The sequence below is a fragment of the Crocuta crocuta genome, unplaced genomic scaffold (assembly GCF_008692635.1).
Source record: "Crocuta crocuta isolate KB4526 unplaced genomic scaffold, BGI_CrCroc_1.0 scaffold243, whole genome shotgun sequence".
Lineage (NCBI taxonomy): Eukaryota > Metazoa > Chordata > Mammalia > Carnivora > Hyaenidae > Crocuta > Crocuta crocuta.
The window spans coordinates 1,482,231-1,505,532 of record NW_027529596.1 but is presented as its reverse complement, the minus strand read 5'-3'; the positions used below and the strand labels follow the sequence as shown (position 1 = coordinate 1,505,532).

The following is a 23,302-nucleotide window of genomic DNA, read 5'->3' as shown; positions in this document are numbered from 1 at the left end:
TGGGGGGGAGGGGGGATGGGCATGGAGGAGGGCACTTGTGGGGATGCGCACTGGGTGTTATGTGGAAACTAATTTGACAATAAACTATTTGTAAAAAAAAAAAAAAGTAGGCTTTCACCATTTGAACCCGCTTTGGATGTCACCCACTGGTTTTCAGAGGATTGATTTCCTCATCATCACAACAGAATACTGGATTCTGATTTGGGGACTTAACGTGAAAGCTGATGAATTTTGGCCCTGTGTTCTGCGAAGCTGTAGCATCAGCCTCCTGTCGTGTCGTCAGGGTTTCGGGGACCGGGTACATCATCTCAACTTCCGTGTCTACTGACGGCGTTCAGGCGTGGAGTTGTGAGCTCTGGCCGTGCAGAAAAGACCGAGAGGAAGACTGTTTTCCCGAGCCTCCAGCTCTTTCCGTTTTGATGTGCCTCCTTCAATTTTTCCTTGCAGGTGGTGCCTACAACAGATCATATAGATACAGAGAAATTGAAAGCCAGAGAACAGATTAAGTTTTTTGAAGAAGTTCTCCTGTTTGAGGATGAACTTCACGATCATGGAGTTTCAAGCCTGAGTGTGAAAATTGTGAGTATTATAAAATTAACTTCTTTCTTCAGGGGCACCTGGGTGGCTCGGTTGGTTGAGCGTCCAAGTCTTGATTTCAGCTTAGGCCACAATCCCAGTGTCTTGGGATCGAGCCCCACATTGGGCTCCCTGCTGAGCCTGGAGCTGGCTTGAGATTCTCCCTTTCTCTCCCTCTGCCCTTCCCACCCCAAGTGCACACTTTCTCTCTCTCAAATAAAATAATAAATTAAATTAAATTAAATTAACTTCTTTCTTCCATTCTTAATCATTGATCACAAATATAAAACTCACTAGAATCCCACTGTCTTAACATGATATCATGGAAAGTATCACGCGGGTCCATTATAAAGTTCACAAAATCTTAGTATATTCCGAAGACTTCAGTAGAGCATTTTCTTTCAAGAGCTGCCTGGCTGCTTTGTAGTTTTTTTGTTTTTGTAATTTGAATGAAAACTGTGGCTTAGTTTTCACATTTGAATTAAAAATTATATTGAAGGGATCCGCAGACAGCACTTGGAGGGGTCAGGGTCTCAGTGCACCGGAGACTGCACTTCCGTCGTCAGCCCAGGAGTGGGAAGCAGGAACGGCAGGTGTAAAGCCCCCTTCTCCGTTCGTGTTCTCTTCTCTCGTGGGGGACAAGTTACTTCCGTTTGCAGTGGTTTCGGTGGAACGTGTTTAAGAAGGATTATAAGTAGCTCATTAGCATCGACTCAGACGTGTTTACTATTCGGTCAGAATTGGGTTTCTAACGCTTTCAGCACACCTTCAACTGAAACTTTGTGTTATGTGCCTTATCCCTTAAGGCCCAGGGAAAATGTCACCTCCTCTGTAAGATGCACCACAGCTCCCCTGGGCAGAGTTCAGTATTCCTCTTCTAGACCCCCATGAGCACTTTTTCTTAACCCCTCAAGTACAGAACTTATTATAAGGTCTGTCAAAGACAGGACCCTACATCAGAAATAGCTCTGGGATGGGGCACCTGGGAGGCTCAGTCGGGTAAGTGTCCGACTTCGGCTCAGGTCATGATCTCATGGTTCGTGGGTTCAAGCCCTGCATCGGGCTCTGTGCTGACAGCTCAGAGCCTGGAGCCTGCTTAGACTCTGTCTCTCTCTCTCTCTCTTTCTGCCCCTCCCCTGCTCATTCTCTCTCTCTCTCTCAAAAATAAATAAGAATTAAAAAACAAATTTAAAAACAGCTCTTGGAGCATGATTGTCAGTGTTGTGTTGAAATAATAGAGGATAAAAACAATGAGACAGCAACATATTTTAAAGTCAAGTTTTTCTTTACAATCATAGAATGTTGGAATTGTAATGAATTAGTAGAGAATCATTTAGTCTAGCTTCTGTATTTTATGGACAAGGCCCAAAAGGTTCATTTCCCTAAGGTCATGAAACTAATCAGTGACAAAGCTTCCTCTGTGCGGTCTCGTCTACATCATTATTCGAGCATTAGATCGTTGTTTTATTGGTACCTCACTCCCTTGTTCACCTATAACTCTCCCCCAACTTATCTTTTGTCATTTAGATTTGTTCACTCATCCAGTCCTGTACCTTTCCACTTGCCTACCCACCTACTGTGACTAATGGACTCTGCAAATGTTCCTTATGAGTTTGTGTATCTGGGGCTGCATTTGTATCTAAGTAGGTGGCTCCGCCTGGGTCTGTACAAGTGGGCAGCTGTGTGGGGAGCACACGTGTTTTGTGGATGAAGGAGTTGGCAAGGGCGGGCAGAAATGTATTACGCGTGAGCCCGAGTAAATGGCACTGAGTCTTCTACCGAAGAGCATGTTAGCTCATCTTAGCATGTTCTTTCGTTTACCTCATGTTACTTTTAAAAGTTATGTGTGATAGGGGTGCATTTTACGGATGCCTGCAAGAATGTCAATAGAGTAGAGTTCTTCTGGGTTGGTTTCTAACAGTGTAACAACACATGTTCCCATGAACGAATGCTGTGGTTCTGCGTTCTTGGCAGTGCGGTATGGATGAATGAAGTTCCTTCTCTAAGCAAAGACTAGCCTGGTGGATATAAATGTAAGTGAGAAGCCAGGAACGTGTGCCTGGGAAGTAGAACTTTTCAAGAAGAAGGGCACAAAGGTCAGTGTCATGCCGTGAGGACATCTTAGAATGGGATGGTGTCCACCAGACTGAAACACTGACTGGTTTTAGCATGTAAGATCTTGTTATTCACCTTTGCAAGTGCAGTTTAAGTTACATGGGTGGGAGGCAAGCGAAAGATGTGAAGGTGGAGACAGGGTGGACCAGACTCCCGCAAAGCTTCCTGGATGAGAAGTGCCTAAGAGGGGCCGTGAGGTTGACAGGCGTGTGTGTGCTTTTTGATTTTTTAATATGGGGAAGACTAGCATGGTCAGGTGCTCACAGGAAGCAGTCACTTGTAGAGAGGGGGGAAAATGAACAGAGTGAGGTTTCGGAGGAGGGGGGAGAGGGAAGAGGAAGGCTTCGAGCCTTCACTGTGAGGAATTTACTGTGAGGCACTGAGTTAGAAGAACTCCAGTCTCCTGTGTCTCTCCTTTGCTCTCACACAAAATGTTCCTGACGTCAGATGTGTGGTGTTTCCCCACACCAAGAATGCTGGCACGCTGGCTGGGTGTCCTGCAATTTAACTCCCCTCAGGCCTCCTGGGTCAAGGGCTCAAGCCCACAAGACTGCCACCCCCAGCCCTACGTCTTCAGTGCCAGCCACGAGGGGTAGTAGGTCCCTAGGTTACCCACAACCTCTGTGCATCTTGGCTACAAATTGGAGGTTCCCGTGACCTCCACTCCTTGGATTTAATTATTTGCTGGAGCAGCTCACAGAACTCAGGGAAACATGTATGTTCACCTGTTTATTAGAGGATATGGTGACGGGTACGGAGGAGCGCCTGGGCGTGAGGTGCACAGGGGAGGTGTGGCGCGGTCCCACGCGCAGGAGCGCTGCCCCCTTGGGGTTGGGGTGCATCACGCTCCTGGTATATGGATGTGCTCAGCAACCTGGAAAGTCTCTGGACCCCATACTACTAGGATTTTATGGAGGCTTCCCCACGAAGGCACGACCAATTATTAACTCCATTTCCAACTCCTCTCTTCTCTCTGGAAAATGAGGGGTGGAGCTTCCAAGCTTCTAGTCATGGCCTGGGCTTTCGGGGTGCCAGCCTCTGCCCTGGAGCCCACCCAGGGTCGCCTCATTAGAACCGAAGATGTTCCTAAGTGCCCTTCTCACTTAGGAATTTATACGGGTTTCAGAAGCCCTCTGTCAGGAACTAGAAGCAGAGACCAATATACGTATTCTCTGTCATTTCACAGATTACCTTATATTATCTCATTTAATCCTCCAGAAAATTCTGCTCAGTGAGAGGAAATGGAGGGTCAGAGATATTAAGCAACTTGCCTAAGATCAGTCACACAGTGGATCAGTCTGTCTTTGCTCATAATCTTCTAGGATCTAGATCGTGGGGAGGACGATTAGCCTTAGAAATACTTCTGGGTGGGGCGCCTGGGTGGCCGACTTTCGCTTAGGTCATGAGCTCGCGGTTCGTGGGTTCGAGCCCCGCGTCGGGCTCTGTGCTGACTGCCAGCTCAGAGCCTGGAGCCTGTTTCAGTCTGTGACTCCCTCTCTCTCTGACCCTCCCCTGCTCACGCTGTCTCTCTCTCTCTCTCCTGGAAATAAATAAAACATTTAAAAAAAAAAAAGTAAAGAAATACTTCTGTGGTGAGGGGAGAGTGTTTATCAGAATTGCCAAGGCAGGGTAGAGATCCAGTGGTCTCTGCAGTAGGGGACAGAGCGTTTCTTGTCTGACCGCCCGCAGCACACTTGCTCCGTGTGTGTTGGCTGGAAGGTTGAGGAGACACGTGTGGGAATAGAGAGAACAGGCCAGAAGAGGCATTTTAGAGGGCATGGTCCTGATCTGAGTCTCAGGTGTGGTTAAGTGACTCCAGCCAGACCAGAGAGGGGCTTGGTGGTGGAGCGTATGACACTGATGTATTTTCTGAGCTGGTGGTTTCTGAGATTTGCTAATGGCTGAGGGCTGGTGCCTGAGAATGAAGTATGACGATCATTTCCAGAGCCCTTGCTGGGTACTTTGCATTTAAAGCTCACTTGAGGCCATTTAATTGGCCTTTTTGACCTAGAACTTTTTCTGATTTAAAGTCTATCTCTTTCCCAGTTGCTTTCAAATAAAATGTGAACCATCTCAGAACATTTTTAGTTTAATAGAGCTCGCCAAGGAACTTCTAAAAATAAGTATAAATTTTTAAAGATTAACTTATATCTTTCCTTATGGCTAGGAGTTTGACTGGGGGTATGGAATATACAGTTGATTCTTGAATAGTGTGGAAATTAGGGGTACCAGTAACCCTCTGTGAGCAGTTGAAAATCCTTGTATAACTTTTGACTCCCCAAAAACTTGGCTACCGATAGTCTACGGTTGACCGGAAGTGTTACTGATAACATTAACAGTTGATTACACATTTTTTTGTATGTTATATGTATTATATACCATCTTCTTATAATAAAGTAAGCTAGAGAAAAGAATATTATTTTTCATGATTTTATCATAAGGGAGGCACTTGGGTAGCTCAGCTGGTTGAGTGTCCAACTTCGACTCAGGTCATAGTCTCATGGTCCATGGGTTCAAACCCCACAGCTGGCTCTGTGCTGACAGCTCAGAGCCTGGAGCCTGCTTCGGATTCTGTGTCTCCCTCTCTCTCTGCCCTCCCCTGCTTGTGCTCTGTCACTCTCAAAAATAAACATTAAAAGAAAAAACTTTAAAAAAAAAAAACATCATAAGGAAGAAAAAATACGTTTACAGTACGGTACTGTATTTATCAAAAAAAATTGGCATATAAGTGGACCTGTGTAGTTCAAATCCGTGTTATTCAAGGGACAACTGTAAAGATATCTCACTTTCGAAACATTCTTGGAATCATCTGGGATGATGGTAGTAATGTGCATTGTCTTTACTTGGTGTTTTAATCTTGGTCAGAAAACTGCTAAAAAGTTCGTGTTTTAGAATTTGTAAAGCTAGTTGTTTATGAATGCTTGATTTCTTGGTTTCCATAATAATTATAAAACACTGTAACAAATGATACTGTATTGTGGAAACTACTTTTTAAGCAAAGTTACTTTTTTAACATTTTTTTTAAGTTTCTTTCTTTATTTATTTTGAGAGAGTGCAAGCAGGGGAGGGGCAGAGAGAAAAAGTCCCAAGCAGGCTCCATGCTGTCAGTGCAGAGCCTGATGTGGGGCTCGAGTTCACCAACTGTGAGATCATGACCTGAGCTGAAATCACCCCCACCCTTAAATTTTTTTTTAATGTTCATTTGTTTTTGAGAAAGAGACAGCATGAGCCAGGGAGTGGCAGAAAGAGGGGAGACCTAGGATACAAGGCAGCTCCAGGCTCTGAGCTGCCAGCACACAGCCTGACACGGGGCTCGAACTCCACAAACTGTGAGATCATGACCCGAGCTGAAGTCCGCCAGTTAACGGACTGAGCCCCCCAGGCGCCCCCAAAGTAACTTTGTTTATTTATTTATTTTTAATTTCTTTTTAGTATTTTTTATTTATTTTTGAGAGAGGGAGAGACAGAGTACGAGCAGGGGAGGGGCAAAGAGAGAGGGAGACACAGAATCTGAAGTGGCTCCGGGCCCCAGAGCTGTCAGCCCAGCTCTGATCATGACCTGGGCCAAAGCTGGAAGCTTAACTGACTGAGGCACCCAGGCGCCCCCCAAAGTAACTTTAGATTCCTCGTATTGTTGGCTGGAGCCTTTTAGGTTTTTTTTAACCTATTTAATGTTTTTTTTTGTTTTTTTTTTTTTTAATTCCTAGGAGAGAGAGAGAGAAAGACCACGTGAGCAGGGGAGGGTCAGAGAGAGAGGGAGTCACAGACTCTGAAACAGGCTCCAGGCTCTGAGCTGGCAGTCAGCACAGAGCCCGATGCGGGGCTCGAACCCACAAACTGTGAGATCATGACCTGAGCCGCAGTCGGACGCTTAACTGACTATGCCACCCAGGTGCCCCAATGCTTTTAACTTATTTAATTGTTTCAGGTTTTGGAGTATTTTTACCATCTTAAAATTTTAATTCAAAACCTGGACAATTTTAATTTAAAAAATAATAATGATTTCCTTGTGGCACAGGAGAGAAGAGCTGTGTGCTCCAGGTTTCTTGATTTGCCTCAGTGAGCTTATTATGAGTTTTGATATCTTTGTGTGGCGTTACGTGTCTATGACATATTTCAGAAATTAATTTTGTTTTGTTTTCCTAAGTTAGCTTCTTTCAGCAATGTTTTGTTTTTAGGTTAGGATTTTGTAATCTGCTGTCCTTGGTATGGTTTATACTTTATAGGACTACTCTAAGAGGGATCTAAAGAAAAGCCATTTTCATGCTAATATGTAAATTTTTAACTTTCAAAGGAAATAAATTTTCTGTCTCCCAAATACCAACAATGCTGTTATGTAATCAACTAATGTAATGGTTAGTTCATTCTTCTTCTTTTTTTTCTTTTTTAATTCAAGTTAGTTAGCATACAGTGTGGTGCTGGCTTCAGGAGTAGAGCCCAGTGATTCATCTCTTATATCAGACACCCGTGCTCATCCCAACAAGTGCCCTCCTTCAAGCCCGTCACCCATTTAGCCCATCCCCCCACCCACCTCCTCTCCAGCAACCTCCAGTTTGTTGTCTTGTATTAAAGGGTCTCTAATGGTTTGCCTTCCTCTTCGTTTATACCTTATTTTTCCTTCCCTTCCCCTGTGTTCGTCTGGCGAGTTTCTCACATTCCACCTACGAGTGAAATCATGTGATATTTGTGTCCCTTTGGCTGACTTATTTCACTTAGCACAATACCCTCTAGTTCCATCCGCATTGTTGCAGATGACAAGGTGTCATTCTGTTTTATCACCAGGTAGTATTCCTCTGTACACCACATCTTCATTATCCATTCAACAGTCGATGGACATTTGGGCTCTTTCCATACTTTGGCTGTTACTGATAGCGCTGCTGTGAACATCGAAGGTGCATGTGCCCCTTCAAATCAGCATTTTTGTGTCCTTTGGATAAATTCCTAGTAGTGCAATTGCTGGGTCATAGGGTAGTTCTATTTTTAATTTTTTGAGGAACCTCCATACTGTTTTCCAGAGTCGCTGCACGAAGTGTGCATTCCTACCAGCCGTGCACGAGGGTTCCCTTTTCTCTGCAGCCTCGCCAGCACCTGTTGTTTCCTGAGTTGTTAAGTTTACGCACTCTGACCGGTGTGAGGTGGTATCTCATTGTGGTTTTGATTTGTTTTTCCCTCATGATGAGTGATTTTGACCATCTTTTCATGTATTTGTTGGCCACTTGGATGTCTTCTTTGGAAAAGTGTCTATTCATGTCTTTTGTCCGTTTCTTCAGTGGATTGTTTGGTTTTTTGGGTGGGTGTTGAGTTTGGTAAGTTGTTTATAGATTTTGGATACGATCCGATATGTCATTTGCATATGTCTTCTCCCATCCCCTCGGTTGCCTTTTAGTTTTGTTGATTGTTTCCTTGCTGTTGGTTGTTACCTTGATGAGGTCCCAGTGGTTCATTTTTACTTTGATTTCCCTTGCCTCTCGAGACAGGTCAAGTCAGCAGTTGTGGCGGCTGAGGTCAAAGAGGTCACTGCCTGTTTCCTCCTGTAGGATTTTGATGGTTTCCGACCTCGCAGTTAGGTCTTTCATCCCTTTTGAATTTATTTTTGTGTCTGGTGTAAGAAAGTGGTCCAGTCTCGTTCTTCTGCATGTTGCTGTCCAGCTCTCCCAGCACCGTTTGCTCAAGAGACTGTCTGTTTTCCATTGGGTGGTTAGTTACATTTAGGTCGTCAGGAGTGAATGTTGTCTGCCTTCTGCTTCCGTGTTTTAAGAGTCCAAGTAGACTCGGTAGGAACATATCTTTCAGCTCCGTGGTACAAAAAACTCCGCAATGCCTGTGCAGAGGTAGCTTTTGTTGAAGTCGTCCTATAGAATTGTCATATTTTACAGGGACAGGGTCTAAGAAACTGTTTCTTCACATCCCCTATTTTTATAGATGAGGAAGGAGACTTTAAGTAGTTTAGTAACTTGCTCTAAGTTTGTGGTTCTCAACATAATTACACTTATTGCTCCATTTTTTAATTTTTTACCAAATACTTTAAGCACCTCTTCCCTTTTACTACCCTGAAATGAATTTCTTAGATAATATAACCCACGTTCTTTTTAATAAACCAACATCGTGTCCTAATTATAAAAGAAGTAAAGGAAGTTGATTTAGAATAAAATGTATATTTCAGCAGGTAAATGTGAAATATGCATAATATGACTGCTCTAAGGTCATCCTGAAGTAGTCACATCCGTACATTTGCGTACTGAATCACTGTGAATGTGACAGGTACGAGTGTTAGCTGGGAGAGAGGCCAGGTACCAGCCTGGGACTCAGACAACACAGTCAAGACTGCCATTGGTGATGTCAGTTTTCAAAAATGGCGAACAAGCCTTTAGTAAAGTTCCAAGTGAAACAAAGTATAATCTTTCCTCGATTTGCAAAGTAATTGCGTTCCTGGAAATTGAGTGAATTTTGTATTTATATATAAAATAGAATTAGGTTCTAAGGTCAGATTAAAGTAAATTGTTGGGCTATTTATGTATTTATTGTTATTATTATCTCCCCCCCGCCCCATGAATGCCAGAGAAGATATTTGGAAGTTTTGTCGGATGCAGGATTGGACCTTGTTGTATAGATTATCCTGTGCATTATAGAGCATCTAACATCTCTGGTCTTTAAGCGCTAAGTATTGCTATTGGTTGCTCATCATTGTGACAACAAAAAAATATCCTCAGAAATTTCCAGACATCCCTTCTGAGAGAACTGCTGCCTTAAAATACACAGTTAAACTGGGACTAAAACTTGGGTCTCGTGACTCCTGCTCGCCCCGCCGCCATGCTGACATGACTCCGCTTGCTTCCTGTGTTGTGCCCCGTGTAGCTGTTAGTGACTAACTTGGACATTTGGGGAAATGTTGCCGATGAGTCTTTCCAGCAATTACAGATAGCGCTGTGTCGGCAGTGACGTGCTTCCCAGTCAGGTCGCTGTGTGTAGCAAGTTGTCCGGGTCAGGTTCTTCCTCCAGCTCTTCTTCATTCTCAGGTTTGCTTTTAAGGCCGTTGCTGATAATCCCATCAGAATGCAGTGTGACTGTGAGCCTTTTCTCCTGCAAACATAGCTCCGGCCTCTCTTTCATTCAGGGAGTCACGGATGTGTGCCAGTGTGTGCCAGCTGCTGTCCAGACAGTAGGGACAAAGCAGATGTTCGCACTTATGGTCTAAGCGGAGGGAGATCGGCTTTAAGCAAGTAAACTCATTAATGGCTATCAAATCTTTTCGCTTATAAGGGAATGGCGAGAGAATAACAGAAGTCTGTGGTTATAGAATGGTAGGAAAAGCTTCTCCTTAGAGGTGGAATTTACACCGAGGTCTGAGACCAGTGAGCATTAGGTCAGGGAACAGGGTTCGTAAAGTCCTAGGGCAGGAGAGCTTGGCCTGTGGCTGGTGACTCTCTGGGTAGTAAAGCCACTATTCTTAGTGGGTTATCTTGTTGTTTCTCTGCTCTTCAATAGAATTGAATTGAATTCTATTCTGTGCTTCTGCAGAATTGCAGGCGGTTCCCTGAGTGTATCTTCCCCTGCCTCAGTACTTCTTATACATGCTGCTTCCTCTTTTTGGAATTCTTCTCTCCCCCAGCTCTTCTTTCCATTGTCTTCTCTTGACTTTCTTCAGCCAACTTCAGTACTTCCTCTGAGTGCTTACTGAACTTTGTGCATACCTCTTACTATAGCTACCCCATCATTTTTCTTTATTTCCCTCTTTGATAAACTTCTTGACCATTGGGATTGTATCTTTTTATTTATATAAATCCAAGAACTACTTATAGTTAGAACTAGACACTTAGTAGACAGTAAGTATTTATTTAGCAAATGGTCACACTTCTTTTTTTTAAAGAAACGGTCTTTAGGGGCGCCTGGGTGGCTTAGTTGGTTAAGTGTCCGACTTTCGCTTAGGTCATGATCTCACGGTTCGTGGGTTCGAGCCCCGTGTCGGGCTCTGTGCTGACTGCCAGCTCAGAGCCTGGAGCCTCTTTCAGTCTGTGACTCCCTCTCTCTCTGACCCTCCCCTGCTCACGCTGTCTCTCTCTCTGTCTCCTAGAAATAAATAAAAAAAAAAATGTTAAAAAACAAAAAAATAAAGAAACGATCTTTATTTTATTTTAGTGGGTTTTTTTTTGTTTTTTGTTTTTTTTTTTAGTAATCTCTACTCCCAATGTGGAGCTTGAACTCATGACCGCAATATCAAGAGTCATATGCTTTACCAGCTAAGACAGCGAAGTGCCCACAAGCATATTCTTTTTTTATTTTAAAATTTTCTTAATGTTTATTTATTTTTGAGAGAGAGAGGGAGGGAGACAGAATTTGAAGCAGGCTCCAGACTCCGAGCAGTCAGCAGAGGGCCTGATGTGGGGCTCGAACCCATGAACCGTGAGATCATGACCTGAGCTGAAGTCAGATGCTTAACCGACTGAGCCACCTAGGCATCCCATCTTTTTTTTTTTTTTTAATGTTTCTTTTTGAGAGAGAGTGCGTGAGTGGGAGAGGGGCAGAGAGAGAGGGAGACACAGAATCTGAAACAGGCTCCAGGCTCTGAGCTGTCAGCACAGAGCCCAATGCGAGGCTCGAACCCACGAACAGTGAGATCATGACCTGAGCCATGTTAAGTGTTAAGTCGGACACTTAACTGACTGAGCCACCCAGGCGCCCTGTCTTTTTAAAGATCGAAAGACCCCACAATATCCAACTCCTTCCTCCCTGCCACCAGGACCCACCTTTTTACTCTCTCACTTCCTCTTTTTTCAGCGGTTTACACTTGGAAAACAGGAATGTGTAGATGTGACACGGATGAAAGATATTAAGAGCATGTTATAATGATATGATAAACTAGTCTTTGGCAGTATGAAATAGTACTTAATTGATTGCACTGAATTAGAGCATTTCATTTAAGTTCTCATCTTTATTTAATGTGCAGTGAGTAAGAGATGAGTAACAAAGAAATAGGCCGTTCTTTTGGTATTATTGGTGTTGACATTTATAGTTAAGCACTGTCAGTTTTTAAAGTGAATATTATAATTTTCACATTAGTTAGGCAAGTTTTAAGTCTTTTTAACCTCAATTATCTTTTGACCTAAAAAATAGTTTTCTGTGGTAGGAAATTGAAGCCGGGATATTTGTAATATAAGTCGGTGCTGTGACAAAGAACCTTTAGTTCAGAGATTTCTGTATACTGTTAATTCAGCTTTTCTCTGATGGCTTTTAATATTTTCTCTTAGCAAAGTAATAGCATTTAGTTTTCATTAGAATATTAATATGCTGTTTTTTTTTTCAGAGAGTAATGCCTTCTAGCTTTTTCCTGCTGTTGCGATTTTTCTTGAGAATCGATGGAGTGCTGATCAGAATGAATGACACCAGACTTTACCATGAGGTATCTCTTCTTATTTAATGAATATATTAGTTGATGTTGGGCTCATTCATTTTCTTTCATTGTCTGTCTGAGAACTTGAAATGAAATAATGCTTTATATTTGATGGCAGTCCTAACCTTTGAGATTGGGTGTTCTGCATTCACTATTGACCTCATAGTTACTGAAACTTCACATCTTCCTTTCTGAAAGTTCTGGGAGCTGAAAATGTTTTCCAAAAGACACTCCCCAGTAGAGGATATTTGATGCTTTTTTAAAACCCTCATGTGTACTTACTCTGTGTTTAAGAAACCTGTCCCTGGGGCGCCTGGCTGGCTCAGTCAATTAAGCGTCAAATTCTTGATCTGGGCTCAGGTCATGATCTCAGGGTTTGTGGGATTGAGCCCTGCATTGGGCTCTGCACTGACCATGCAGAGTCTGCTTGAGATTTTTCTCTCTCTCTGTCCTCCCCTGCTTACTCTCTCTCTCAAAATAAATAAACTTAAAAAAGAAACAAAACTGTCCCTTAACTCTTACCTTTGTTTATCATATGTATTGTTTATATAATATCTTGATATAAAAAGTACCAATCACATGGGGGCACCTGAGTGGTTCATTTAGTCAAGCGTCTGACTCTCGATTTCAGCTCAGCTCATGATCTCGTGATTCATAGGATTGAGCTCCATCTTGGGCTCTGCGTGGACAGCGCAGAATGTGTTTGGAATTCTCTCTCTCCCTCTCTCTGCCCCTTCCCCAGTCATGCTTGCTTGCTCTTTCTCTCCCAAATAAAGTTAAAAAGCAAAAACTCACATGGCCTCCTGAAATTTGTATTACAAAGTCACTTTGATAGTTATTCTGAAGTTTGAAAGCTCTTTACTCCCATCTGAAGGAACAGTTAACATACAAGGTTTTCAGAAAAGTTAAAAAAAAAGGAGGAGGCTTAAATTGAAGGGTCATGAAAATTCTTCTAAGAGCTCATAGCAGCCTGCCCTTTGGAAGGGTGTGCACCGTCAGACGTGTGGCCTGTAGAATGGTGGGTTAGGGGAGAGACCAGCACTACCGGTCGGGCGCTCCTCGGAACGGTGAGCCCTCACAACCACCCTGTGAAATACGGCTCGTCACTGTCTCTGTTTATAGCTGAGGCAACTACAGCAAAGACGGAGTAAGTAACTTGCCCAGGTTGCACAGTCCTGGGCTGGCGGAAGTGAGACTTGTACCCGTAGGGTGACGTTGGACTGGTGTTTCCCCAAATCCTATACCTACAGGCGGGTGGGTTTTCTTTCCTTGAAATAACATGGTAACTGCGATCTTTTTCTTTTAATAAGTGGTAGTAAACTACTAAAGACAGACTGCATTTTTCTCCTTCAGAAAAGATGAAGGCTACGTTTTAAAAATGCTTATGCTTTAAGTCACCTGTATTTCTTAGGAATTTATCCGAAAAACATTCTTATATACAGTAATCCACAAATATTAATCAGGCAGTTGTAGAGTTTTATATATATATAGAGAGAGAGTTATATACATAGAGAGTTTTGTACATAAATATGAACATTCATGACAATACTATTGTTTATAATAGCAAAAAGGAGAGAAGGAACATAATGCCCCACTGGGCACTGATTTAAATTAAACTATTTAAATAGTTTAATCTATATCCATACAGTAGAAAAGTGTACATCCGTTACACTGAATGGCAGAGAGTTATGTTGAACTGATATGTAAAGATCTGCATCTCAGTGTTGAATTTTAAACATAACTTACATACATTTATTTCTTTGTTTGTTTTTGAGAGAGCACGTGCAGGCACGAGCTGGGGAGGGACAGGGAGAGAGGGAATCCCGAGCAGGCTCCACTCCCAGAGCCCCCCCGCAGAGCTCGCCTCACAGCCCTGGGACCAGGACCTAAGTCGAAATCAAGAGTCTGATGCTTAACCAACTGAGTCACCGAGGGCCCCTCAGCATTGAATAAGATTTGTACAGGGACCTCTAAATGTTAAGGATAGTGTTATCTATAGAAGCTGTGGTAGCTCCATACTTTTATATTATCTAATTTTTTCCCCTTAAGCATCAATCTGTTTTTATTGATAGAAAAGAATAAAACTTCGGTGGCCTGGGTGGCTCAGTTGAGCATTTAATTTTTGATTAATTTTTTGATTAATAATTTGATTTCAGCTCAGGTCATGGTCCCAGAGTCATAGGATCGAGCCCCGTGTCAGGCTCTGCTCTGGGTGTGGAGCCTGCTTGAGGTTCTCTCCTCCTCCCTCCGTCCTGCTCCCTGGCTTGCACTCTCTCTCTAAAATTAAAAAGAAAACACAGAAGAATAAAACTTGAAAGGAGTTTAATCTTGTGTGATTTTTCTTGAATACTCTTTCACCAGAAAACAAATTGTAATAAATTGCTTTCTAAAATCTAATTTTTTTTTAATTTTTTAAATTTAAATAAAACTTTTTAATGATTATTTATTTTTGAGAGACAGTACAAGCTGGGGAGGGGGGGCGGGGCAGAGAGAGTGAGAGACACAGAATCGGAAGCAGGCTGCAGGCTCTGAGCTGTCAGCATAGATCCCAGTGCGGGGCTCAAACTCATGAACTGTGAGATCATGGCCTGAGCCAAAGTCAGATGCTTAACCAACTGAGCCACCCAGGCGCCCCTGTAAAACCTAATTTTAAAAATTTGTAAATCAAGGGCACCTGGCTGGCTCAGTAAGTAGAACATACAACTCTTGATCTCAGGGTCGTGAGTTCAAGCCCCATGTTGGGCATGGAGCCTACTTAAATATGTAAGTAAAAAGTCATATATGGGAAAAATTGAAGTACCAAACTCTTGATTTATTAAATAAGCTATTTGACAAGAATTTTGTGGAAATGGGAGAGAATAAAATTTGATATAGCTTTCTTTTGTTTTTTTAAACATAAGAGTAGCCACGTTTCCATAAGTAGATAATTCAGCTTAAGGAGAAGGTGTAGTTCCAAACATGAGGTAATATTAAAATCTCTTGCATATCTCACTTGCAGATATACATATTTTCTTTCAAAGTAAAACTTTTACTGTGCTTCTCATAGTTGGTAATTATTAAATCTGTTTGCATGTGAGATCACTGTGATTTACAGAGGTTGGGCTGGGATTGGAATGATAATTCAGAATTCTCGGTGCAAATCTCATTACAGATAAGATATTGTTGTCAGAACTAATGCTGCTTTTGCAGCCTGTTCTGTTGTCATAGGCGGTTCTGTTTAACGGAAAGTATTTTGTAACCATAGAAAAGGGTTTATTGCAACTTTTTTTTTTTTGTCTTTGGACGTAGGCGGACAAGCCCTACCTGTTACGAGAGTACACATCCCGGGAGAGCAAAATCGCTAATTTAATGGTACAGTATTTAAATACCCATTTTTAAGAGCTGACTTTTAATGTTTCATGTTGTGTGTCTCCAGCCACACCTGCATCCCTAAATCTATCGATGCACCCAGTAAGCGTGTCTGTGAGGTGCGGCCCGCAAACGCATAGCTCCTCTGAGCTCACCTCAGAGACCAGGACAGGGATGTTGCAGGCACCAACGCCATCGTCCAATCTAACTTCCACCTTCTGTTTTGGAAACACAGACCCCGAGGTGTGACTTACGCTACGTCCTGCAGTGTGTGGTGGGTCTGAGCCCATTGGATGCTCCTTCCGCCTCGCACCTCGTCCCCCTGTAATTTCTTTCCACCCAGTCTGCTTTTGTTTTTTCTTAAAATGTGGTAATTCTGTACCGTAACTTGTCTCGGCATAATTTCCTTTATTTTTCGTCTCTTTGGGACTTGTAAAGGGCTTCTACGAGCCTGTAGGCTTCTGTAATGGGTTGCTTCAAAAGTGACAGCTTTCTGCAAAGTTGCTATTCTTCCTCACCCCAGTGCTTACGTCTTCCTGGGTGGAGAGCACATGTGGGATAGAAAAGTTACTTAGAGTCTGTTGTTGACCGCAGACCGCGTACCGGGCTTTACCTGAAGGCTAGTGCTTTTCAGGTACAAAATCAGCCGGGAAAGGGGATTGGATGAAGGTGTATTAAACTCTTAATACATCTGTGGGAGCATTAGAAATCACATGTATCATTCGGTAACAGGCTGAATGATTCAGTAAAAAGAGATACCCGTTATCATTAGAAACACCTAACAGGGCCCCTCATATACATCAATTGCTGCTCTCTCTCTTTTTTTTTTTAATGTTTTATTTATTTCTGAGAGAGAGAGATGGACAGACAGACAGCATGAGCCGGGGAGGGTCAGAGAGAGAGGGAGACACAGAATCCGAAACAGGCTCCAGGCTCTGAGCTGGCAGTCAGCACAGAGCCCGACGTGGGGCTCGAACCCACGAACCGTGAGATCATGACCTGAGCCGAAGTCGGGACGTTTAACCAACTGAGCCCCCCAGGCGCCCTGATTGCTGCTCATTTTTAGATTGGCGTGCTTTACGCATGCTTAAACCAGAGCACTTCCAAAAAGTGTCAGTGCAGTGGCTGAATATACACTAATTCGATTTATGTGTTTCCTAGCATGTTTCACCTTCTCTCTTCACGGAACCCAACGAAATATCACAGTATTTACCGATAAAGGAGGCAGTTTGCGAGAAGCTGCTGTTTCCAGAGAGGATTGACCCTAAGCCTGCAGACTCACAAGAAGGCACCCCTGTGGAATAGAGGGTGCCATGGCGTCTGCTCACCATGGGATCTGACTGGAGACCCTAGCTGTTTGGAGGGGGTATTTTTATTATGAGAATTAATTGCCTTGTCTATGTGCAGATTTTCTGTAGCCTTAAAGGAGAAACAAAAATAAATAAAGGATTGTTGCAGGCAGGTTCCACTCCACTGCTGTTCGTATTGTCTATCCTCAGAGTCGTAGTCCAGATTTAGATTTCCTGGAGCCAAATTCGGATTTCTGATTGTTACAAGGTGGGACTGCACTAGTAGCAGCGTGTGTCTGTCCCGTGAGCAGTGAGCACAATCTGCGTCCGTCGTGACCCTGTCTTCTCCCGGGAGGAAGTGAGTGGGAAGCACGGAACCACGGCCCCTTGTGACTTTCACAGGATTCCTGACCGGGCGCGTTGATGTACTAGCTCTTTTCTTTGGGCTCTTTGACGTTTATTCGTACTTCCGGAGAGCCGTGAATTGCCGTTTAGGAAGTTGATGTCATACTTTAATGATTTTTACCCACAAATTTAAAAAAATATATCTCCCCTCTAAATTTAAATTGGCTTTTGAAGTCCTAGAGAAGATTTCAGACACAGAACTGAGTCGCCCAGGGTTTTGGCGAACCGAGGGTATTCCGGCCGTGGAAACACCTGAGGTGGCTTGCCCCCTCCAGGCAGGCTGCCAGAACTGTCCTTCCTCCATCCTTAGGTGCTTTTTCTTATGTGTGGTTCTACTTGTACTGACGTTTTTTACTTCATTTTCCATGCAACCTTGGAATGAAAAAATCCATAGAATATTGAATTTGTATTACTGTCGAGCTAACTTGTTAGCTAAATGTTGTCACGAGTGATTTCGGCATTTGTTTGCCTTCTGCATCACCTGCAAGGCATAGGAAATCAGGATTTTGTTGGCTTTAAGAAAATACATCGCATGTTCACTGTATATTAAATATACCTGTATTTAATGTTTTCTCTTAGGACAGAAAAGTGTATATATTGTACTCAGCTTTCTGTTGTATTTTATTTGCCATGCAGATTTGAACAGAATAAATCTCTTTATTCATACGAGATGTAAGAAATGAAAACTCAATATTCAGTAGTTGAAGTTTTGGGGCAACGTCCTTATATATACATGCTAACCTTGAATCAGACGTCTTAGACTCTGTCAGGGTTAGATCACTTATTTTGAGGCCCCATTGTTAAAAATTGTGAGGAATTGAAAGAATTGGCCTTTGTGGGGTTTTTTGTTTTGTTTTGTTTTATAGAAGGTGGGAAGCTGATGGGATGAGGGCACTTCTGGAAGCTCCTTTAGTTCTTCCTGTGGACAATACGCAGAAAACCTGTATTTGCCCGTTGCTAAATAAGACATATACCATTTTATATTTATTTGTTCCAAGTGTTTTTTGTAAGAAAAGAATAAACAGTAAGGAATTCCTGATGTGTTTTGCTATTTCGTTTGTTTCAGTTGTTCCCAAAGCTTCATTAAAGAGTGGTTTGGTGTCCTTTTCTCGTTTGTGCTTTGCTTTGAACCTGGTCAGCATTACAGCCAGATTCTCCGCGCAGATAATAAATGAAAACCTAGCGGATGGTTCAGAATACAGTCCCCCAGTTTAGCTTTGGGGCTCTAGTTCTTCCTCTTCCTCTGCCCTCCCCTGGCCCCCAGTCCTTCTGTGGATGTTTCAGTCAGCCAGCGCTTGCCAAATGGTGAGCCGATGGCTTCGAAAATAGAAATATCTGTCATGAGTATCATTCTATTCAGCTTTAAGCGCTGTGTGCCCACTGAGGCACTAGGTACGAAGGATTACAGTAATGAAGAGGCAGAGTATACGTCTTCACGGACTTCAAGGGGGGGCGACAAAATAGAAATAATTACATATTTACAAAGTTTAATAAGCACAACAATGGAAATAATACTGATTTCAGAACATAACAAAATCCCCTTTAGCTGAGGTAGTCCTGCTTCTGAACAGGCTATAGAAAGTCTTGAGACTCTGACTTCCCAAGGAGAACATTCTGGATCACCTGCAAAATTCCAGCTTTCCTTGAGCATGTCAGAGAGCCGGAGTTGGGAGACAGCAAACAACTGCGGGCAGTGACCAGCGCTCTAACGGGAGATGGGGCGTACAAACACATTTCCTTCTAGAAAGAGCGCCAAAGAGAGAAGCGGCCACTATATGAGCAGCTAAAGATAATCGAGAGTGTTAAGTTCGTAAAGGAGTCAAAGAATTTGGAATAGCTGTGAGTTTCAAATAAGGGGACTTCCCCGCACACAGGATCTTTCCCAGTGGCCTATACCAAGTGCTCACGAGAAACACCCGGGCAGGCAGGAGACCAGAAAGCGCCCCCCTCCCCCCCGTCGCGGGTTCAAGCATGCAGGAGGTCACTGGCTACTGCTGAGGGATAGGGAGGTGTGGAACCCTGTCCCCTTCCCCAGATGCTTTTCCAGAAGATGCAAAAGCTTTAGGCTGCTCAGGGAGGCTTCAGCAAATCCTATCACCCCTAGGGCTCGGGCAAAAATCCATTATTTCCAGGGGAGGAAAAAAGACAAAACCCATTTGTCTGCGGGAGTAGGAAATGTTCTGCCTTTGGACACAGACAAAGAACCATCACTGCTGGAGAAAGAGTACAGGCAAATCTCCTCCAAGGTCAGAGCAGGGACAGAAAATCCTGGCCCAGGATCCTACGTGGGAAACAAGAAGATGTGTTACCGTGTTAGGTGGGCATGGAATTCTCACAACGGTGTGCAATGCACTGTCTTCAAAGGTTTATAGAACATTCACTGAGGTAGAGAATATTCTGGGCCGTAAAAAACTTCAACAAATAACAAACTAGTCAAAACCAGTAACAGGTATCTGGGAAATCTCAAATAACTTAGGAAAAGAGAAATTAAGGAAGTCCTGAGGAAATGACAAATACCACATTTATAGAATGAAAGACTCAAGATGGCAATCTCCCGGGATTGATCGACAGTCAGTGTAATCCCATGAAAACTAGCAGGCGGGGATTCGTGGGTGGCTCAGCCGGTTAGGCATCCAACTCTTGCTTCTTGGTTTCAGCTCAGGTCAAGATCTCATGGGTTGTGAGCTGGAGCCCCGTGTCAGGCTCTGTACCGACACCCCGCCTTAGGCTCTGTGCTGACAGATTTCTCTCTTGAGATTTTTCTCTTCCTTTCTCTCTGCCCCTCCCCCACTTGCTCATGCACTCTCCCTCTCTCAATGTCGCTCTCTCGCAAACTGAATAAATTTCTTTTATTTATAAGACGATTCTAAAACATAGGTGGAAATCCAAAGAATCTAGACAGCTGAGAAAATTTTGTAAAAGAACAATGTTAGAGGATTCAAATTATGTGATTTCAATATTTAGTCTGGAGCTACAGGAATCAAGAGTATGTATGAACTGTGTTAGGATCGACACACAGATCACTGGAACAGAATAGTGACTTCAACTGACCTACACTGGGGCGCCTGGCTGGCTCAGGCCAAAGAACATGCCATCTTTGACTTCAGGATTGTGACCCCGAGCCCCATGTTGGACATAGGGATTACCACAAATAAATAATCTTTAAAAATTGACCTACACATGTACATTTAATTGATTTTGAACAAAGACATGAAGGTAATTCAGTGGAGCAAGGACATTCTTTGCCACAAATAGTCCTGGAACAATTAGACAATTAGACATCCCCGTGCAATAAATGCAAATCTTGAACCTTACCTCACACCATGCACAAAAACTACCCCAAAATGAATCGGAGACCTCAGTGTAAAACCTGAAATTATAAAGGTTGTGGAAGTAAACCAGAAAATCTTAGGGACTTGGGGCAGCCAAAGATTTCTCCAATAAAACACAAAAAGCACAAAATATAAGAAAAAATTGATAAAAATGGCCTTCATTAAAAAACAAACAAAAAAATGCTTCTGGGACGCCTGGGTGGCTCAGTCGGTTAAACGTCCAACTTTGGCTCAGGTCATATATGGTTCCTGGATTAGAGTCCTACATCAGCCCCTGTGCTCAGAGCCTGCTTTGGATTCTTCTCTCTCTCTGCCCCTCCCCAGCTCACGCTCTGTCTGTCTCTCAAAAATGAATAAAGGTTAAAAAATTTAAAATAAAAAACGTCTACTTTTTGAAAGACACTCTTAAAGAATATCAACCGATAAGCACAGGCTGGGAGAAAATATTTCCAAGCCACACACATGACATAGGACTTATACCTAGAATACATAAAGAACTCCTGAAACACAATAATGAAACAACCCAATTTAAAATGGGTAGAAGCNCAAGCTGTGGATGGTAAATAAGCATATGAAAAGATGCTCAAAATCATCAACTATTGGGCAAATACAATTAAAAGTTCAATGAGATACCACTGATGAGGGAGCATAAGGCAAGCTGACACCCCCCAAAGACTTCCCCCCCACCCCCACCCAACCCTGTGGGATACGTGTGACATTCCCCAAGAGCGTCTGGCTGCCCAAGAACAAAAGAAAGAGCAGAAAACAAATGGCTACACTGATAGAGTGGCCATCAGCTTAAAAATATCTTATCAATAGCCTAGTCTCCAGGAACTTCCTTAACAACAGGCTTTGCTAGAGGGCAAAACAACCTCAGCTTGACAATAGCTAGGTCTCAGTCATTTGTGAGTCTTCTTTCACTATGGAAATCCCTTTTCAAAACTTCCTCTTGACTTTACCTCTCCCAACTCCACAGTATGAAACCAGCCACTCTTCACACCCCCAGTGCAGCTCTTTCTGCTCATGGGTCCTGTCCCAGTGCTTTAATAGAATCACCTTTTTGCACCAAAGACGTCCTCAAGAATTCTTCCCTGGCCGTCAGCTCCGAACCCCACCATCACCCCAAAACCTCATCGCCTCTACACCTGGTACAAGAGCTGCCATTTAAAAACTGACAAGACCAATGTCAGTGAGGGTGTGAAACAGCTAGAATCTCATGCATTGTTGCTGAGCGTGTGAAATCGGTCAACCTCTTTGGCAAACAGTTTGGCGATTTTTTATGAATGTAAACTCTCATTTACCTTTCCACTCAGCAACCCCACTCCTGGATAAAACACATGCACACAAAGCCCTCTATACTAGTGTTTATAACTTTATTCTTCATTACGGAAGACCGGAAACAATGCGAATGTCTAGGTAAACTGCGGTACATTCCATAAAACGGAACGAACTACTAATCCGTGGATGAATCGCAAAATCATTATGCTAAGTGGAAGCAGGAAGCATGCGTGCCGTATGATTTCATCTATGCAGCTGTGCTGAGGTTCTGCAGGGAAACAGATGTGCGTGTGTGTTTCCATACATTCCCTGAAGTCCCAGCATCTGTAGTCGGCAAACTGGAGACCAAGAGAGCCGATGGTGTGGCCTCCGGTCGGAGAGCCCGCAGGCTTGACAAAGCCTTGAGACCGGGAGGAGCCGATGTTTCAGTTCAAGTACAAAAGTAGGAGACCTTTGTTCCAGCTCCACAGGCAGGAGGTCACCACCCCGGCGTTTCAGTCCCTTCCGGTCTTCAGATGGTTGGGTGAGGCGTCCGGGCCACCGGCTGTACCGGGTATGCCAAGTCCCACGTTCATCTCTTTCTCGGAGCCTGGGCGCTCAGTCCCTTGAGTGTCTGACTCTTGGTTTTGGCTCAGGTCACGATCTCACAGTTTGTGAGTTCAAGCCCCGCATCGGGCTCTGTGCTGATGGTGCAGGGCCTGCGTGGATTCTCTCTCCTCTTCTCGCTCTGCCCCTCCCCCCACTCGTTCTGTCTCTCTCTCTCAAAAAAAAAAAAAATTTAAACTTTAGAAAAATGTTGATCTGTTTTGGAAACATCCCCATAGACACACCCAGGATAATGTCTGACCCACTGACCCAACGCCTGGGGACCGTGTGTCAGGTTGACATGCAATTAACCATCACAGTAACATTCTGGGAAAGGCAACACTGTTGGGCAGAAGTCAGATCAGTGGGTGCAACGGCGAGAGCGAGGTGTGGGAGGGGTCACTGAGCACAAAGGGCTAGGAAGGAAATTGGGGAAGGTGATGGAATATGCTAGATTTTTATGCGGTGGTGGTTACACAGCCATGTATGTTTGTCAGAACGCATTGAGTTTCCTTGTTTGTTATTACACCACAAACAAACATTAATTTAAAAACAGAGTTTGAGGAACCATTTAAATAAGAAAAAGAGGCAGTCTAGGAACTATTCTGAGTACATGTCATTGAACTTGCACCCTGGTGCTCACGTCGGCAGCACATCTACTAGAATTGGAATGATCCCCAGGTTAGCATGGTCCCTCCACAAGGATGACACGCAAATTCCTGAAGCAGTCCATATNAAAAAAAGAACTTGCAGCCTGAAGGATGGAAGTAAGCTGACCTTGGGATTTGTTCAGCGGGGAAGGGTTTCCTCACCGGGGGAGCAGTATAAGAGTCCTCAGGGCACAAAAGGTCGGAGCGCAGGGTGAGACCGAAGGGGTCGGTCGAGGCCAGCAGGGACCCACTAAGGGGTTTCCAGTCCTACTTTAAGGAAGACAGAGTTTGATGCAATGGGAAACAAGAAGTTAAGCGTGGGGGCAAATGATTTGA

General features: G+C 43.5%; 1 protein-coding gene and 1 non-coding gene across 2 annotated transcripts in view; both read left to right on the top strand.

The window, feature by feature from the left end:
* TIPRL (TOR signaling pathway regulator) overlaps positions 1 to 18,160 on the top strand; it is a 27,836-nt gene extending 9,676 nt beyond the window's left edge. The window contains exons 4-7 of the mRNA XM_077761779.1: positions 448 to 579; positions 11,993 to 12,088; positions 15,368 to 15,430; positions 16,589 to 18,160. Coding sequence (XP_077617905.1) covers positions 448 to 579; positions 11,993 to 12,088; positions 15,368 to 15,430; positions 16,589 to 16,732 — 435 coding nt within the window. The 3' untranslated portion in view covers positions 16,733 to 18,160. The remainder of the gene's footprint in view (positions 1 to 447; positions 580 to 11,992; positions 12,089 to 15,367; positions 15,431 to 16,588) is intronic.
* A 4,791-nt stretch (positions 18,161 to 22,951) lies between these two features.
* LOC144229731 (U6 spliceosomal RNA) lies at positions 22,952 to 23,055 on the top strand. The gene has a single exon (XR_013334578.1). It is a non-coding gene; the product is annotated as a U6 spliceosomal RNA (small nuclear RNA).
* The last annotated feature ends 247 nt before the right edge of the window (positions 23,056 to 23,302 follow it).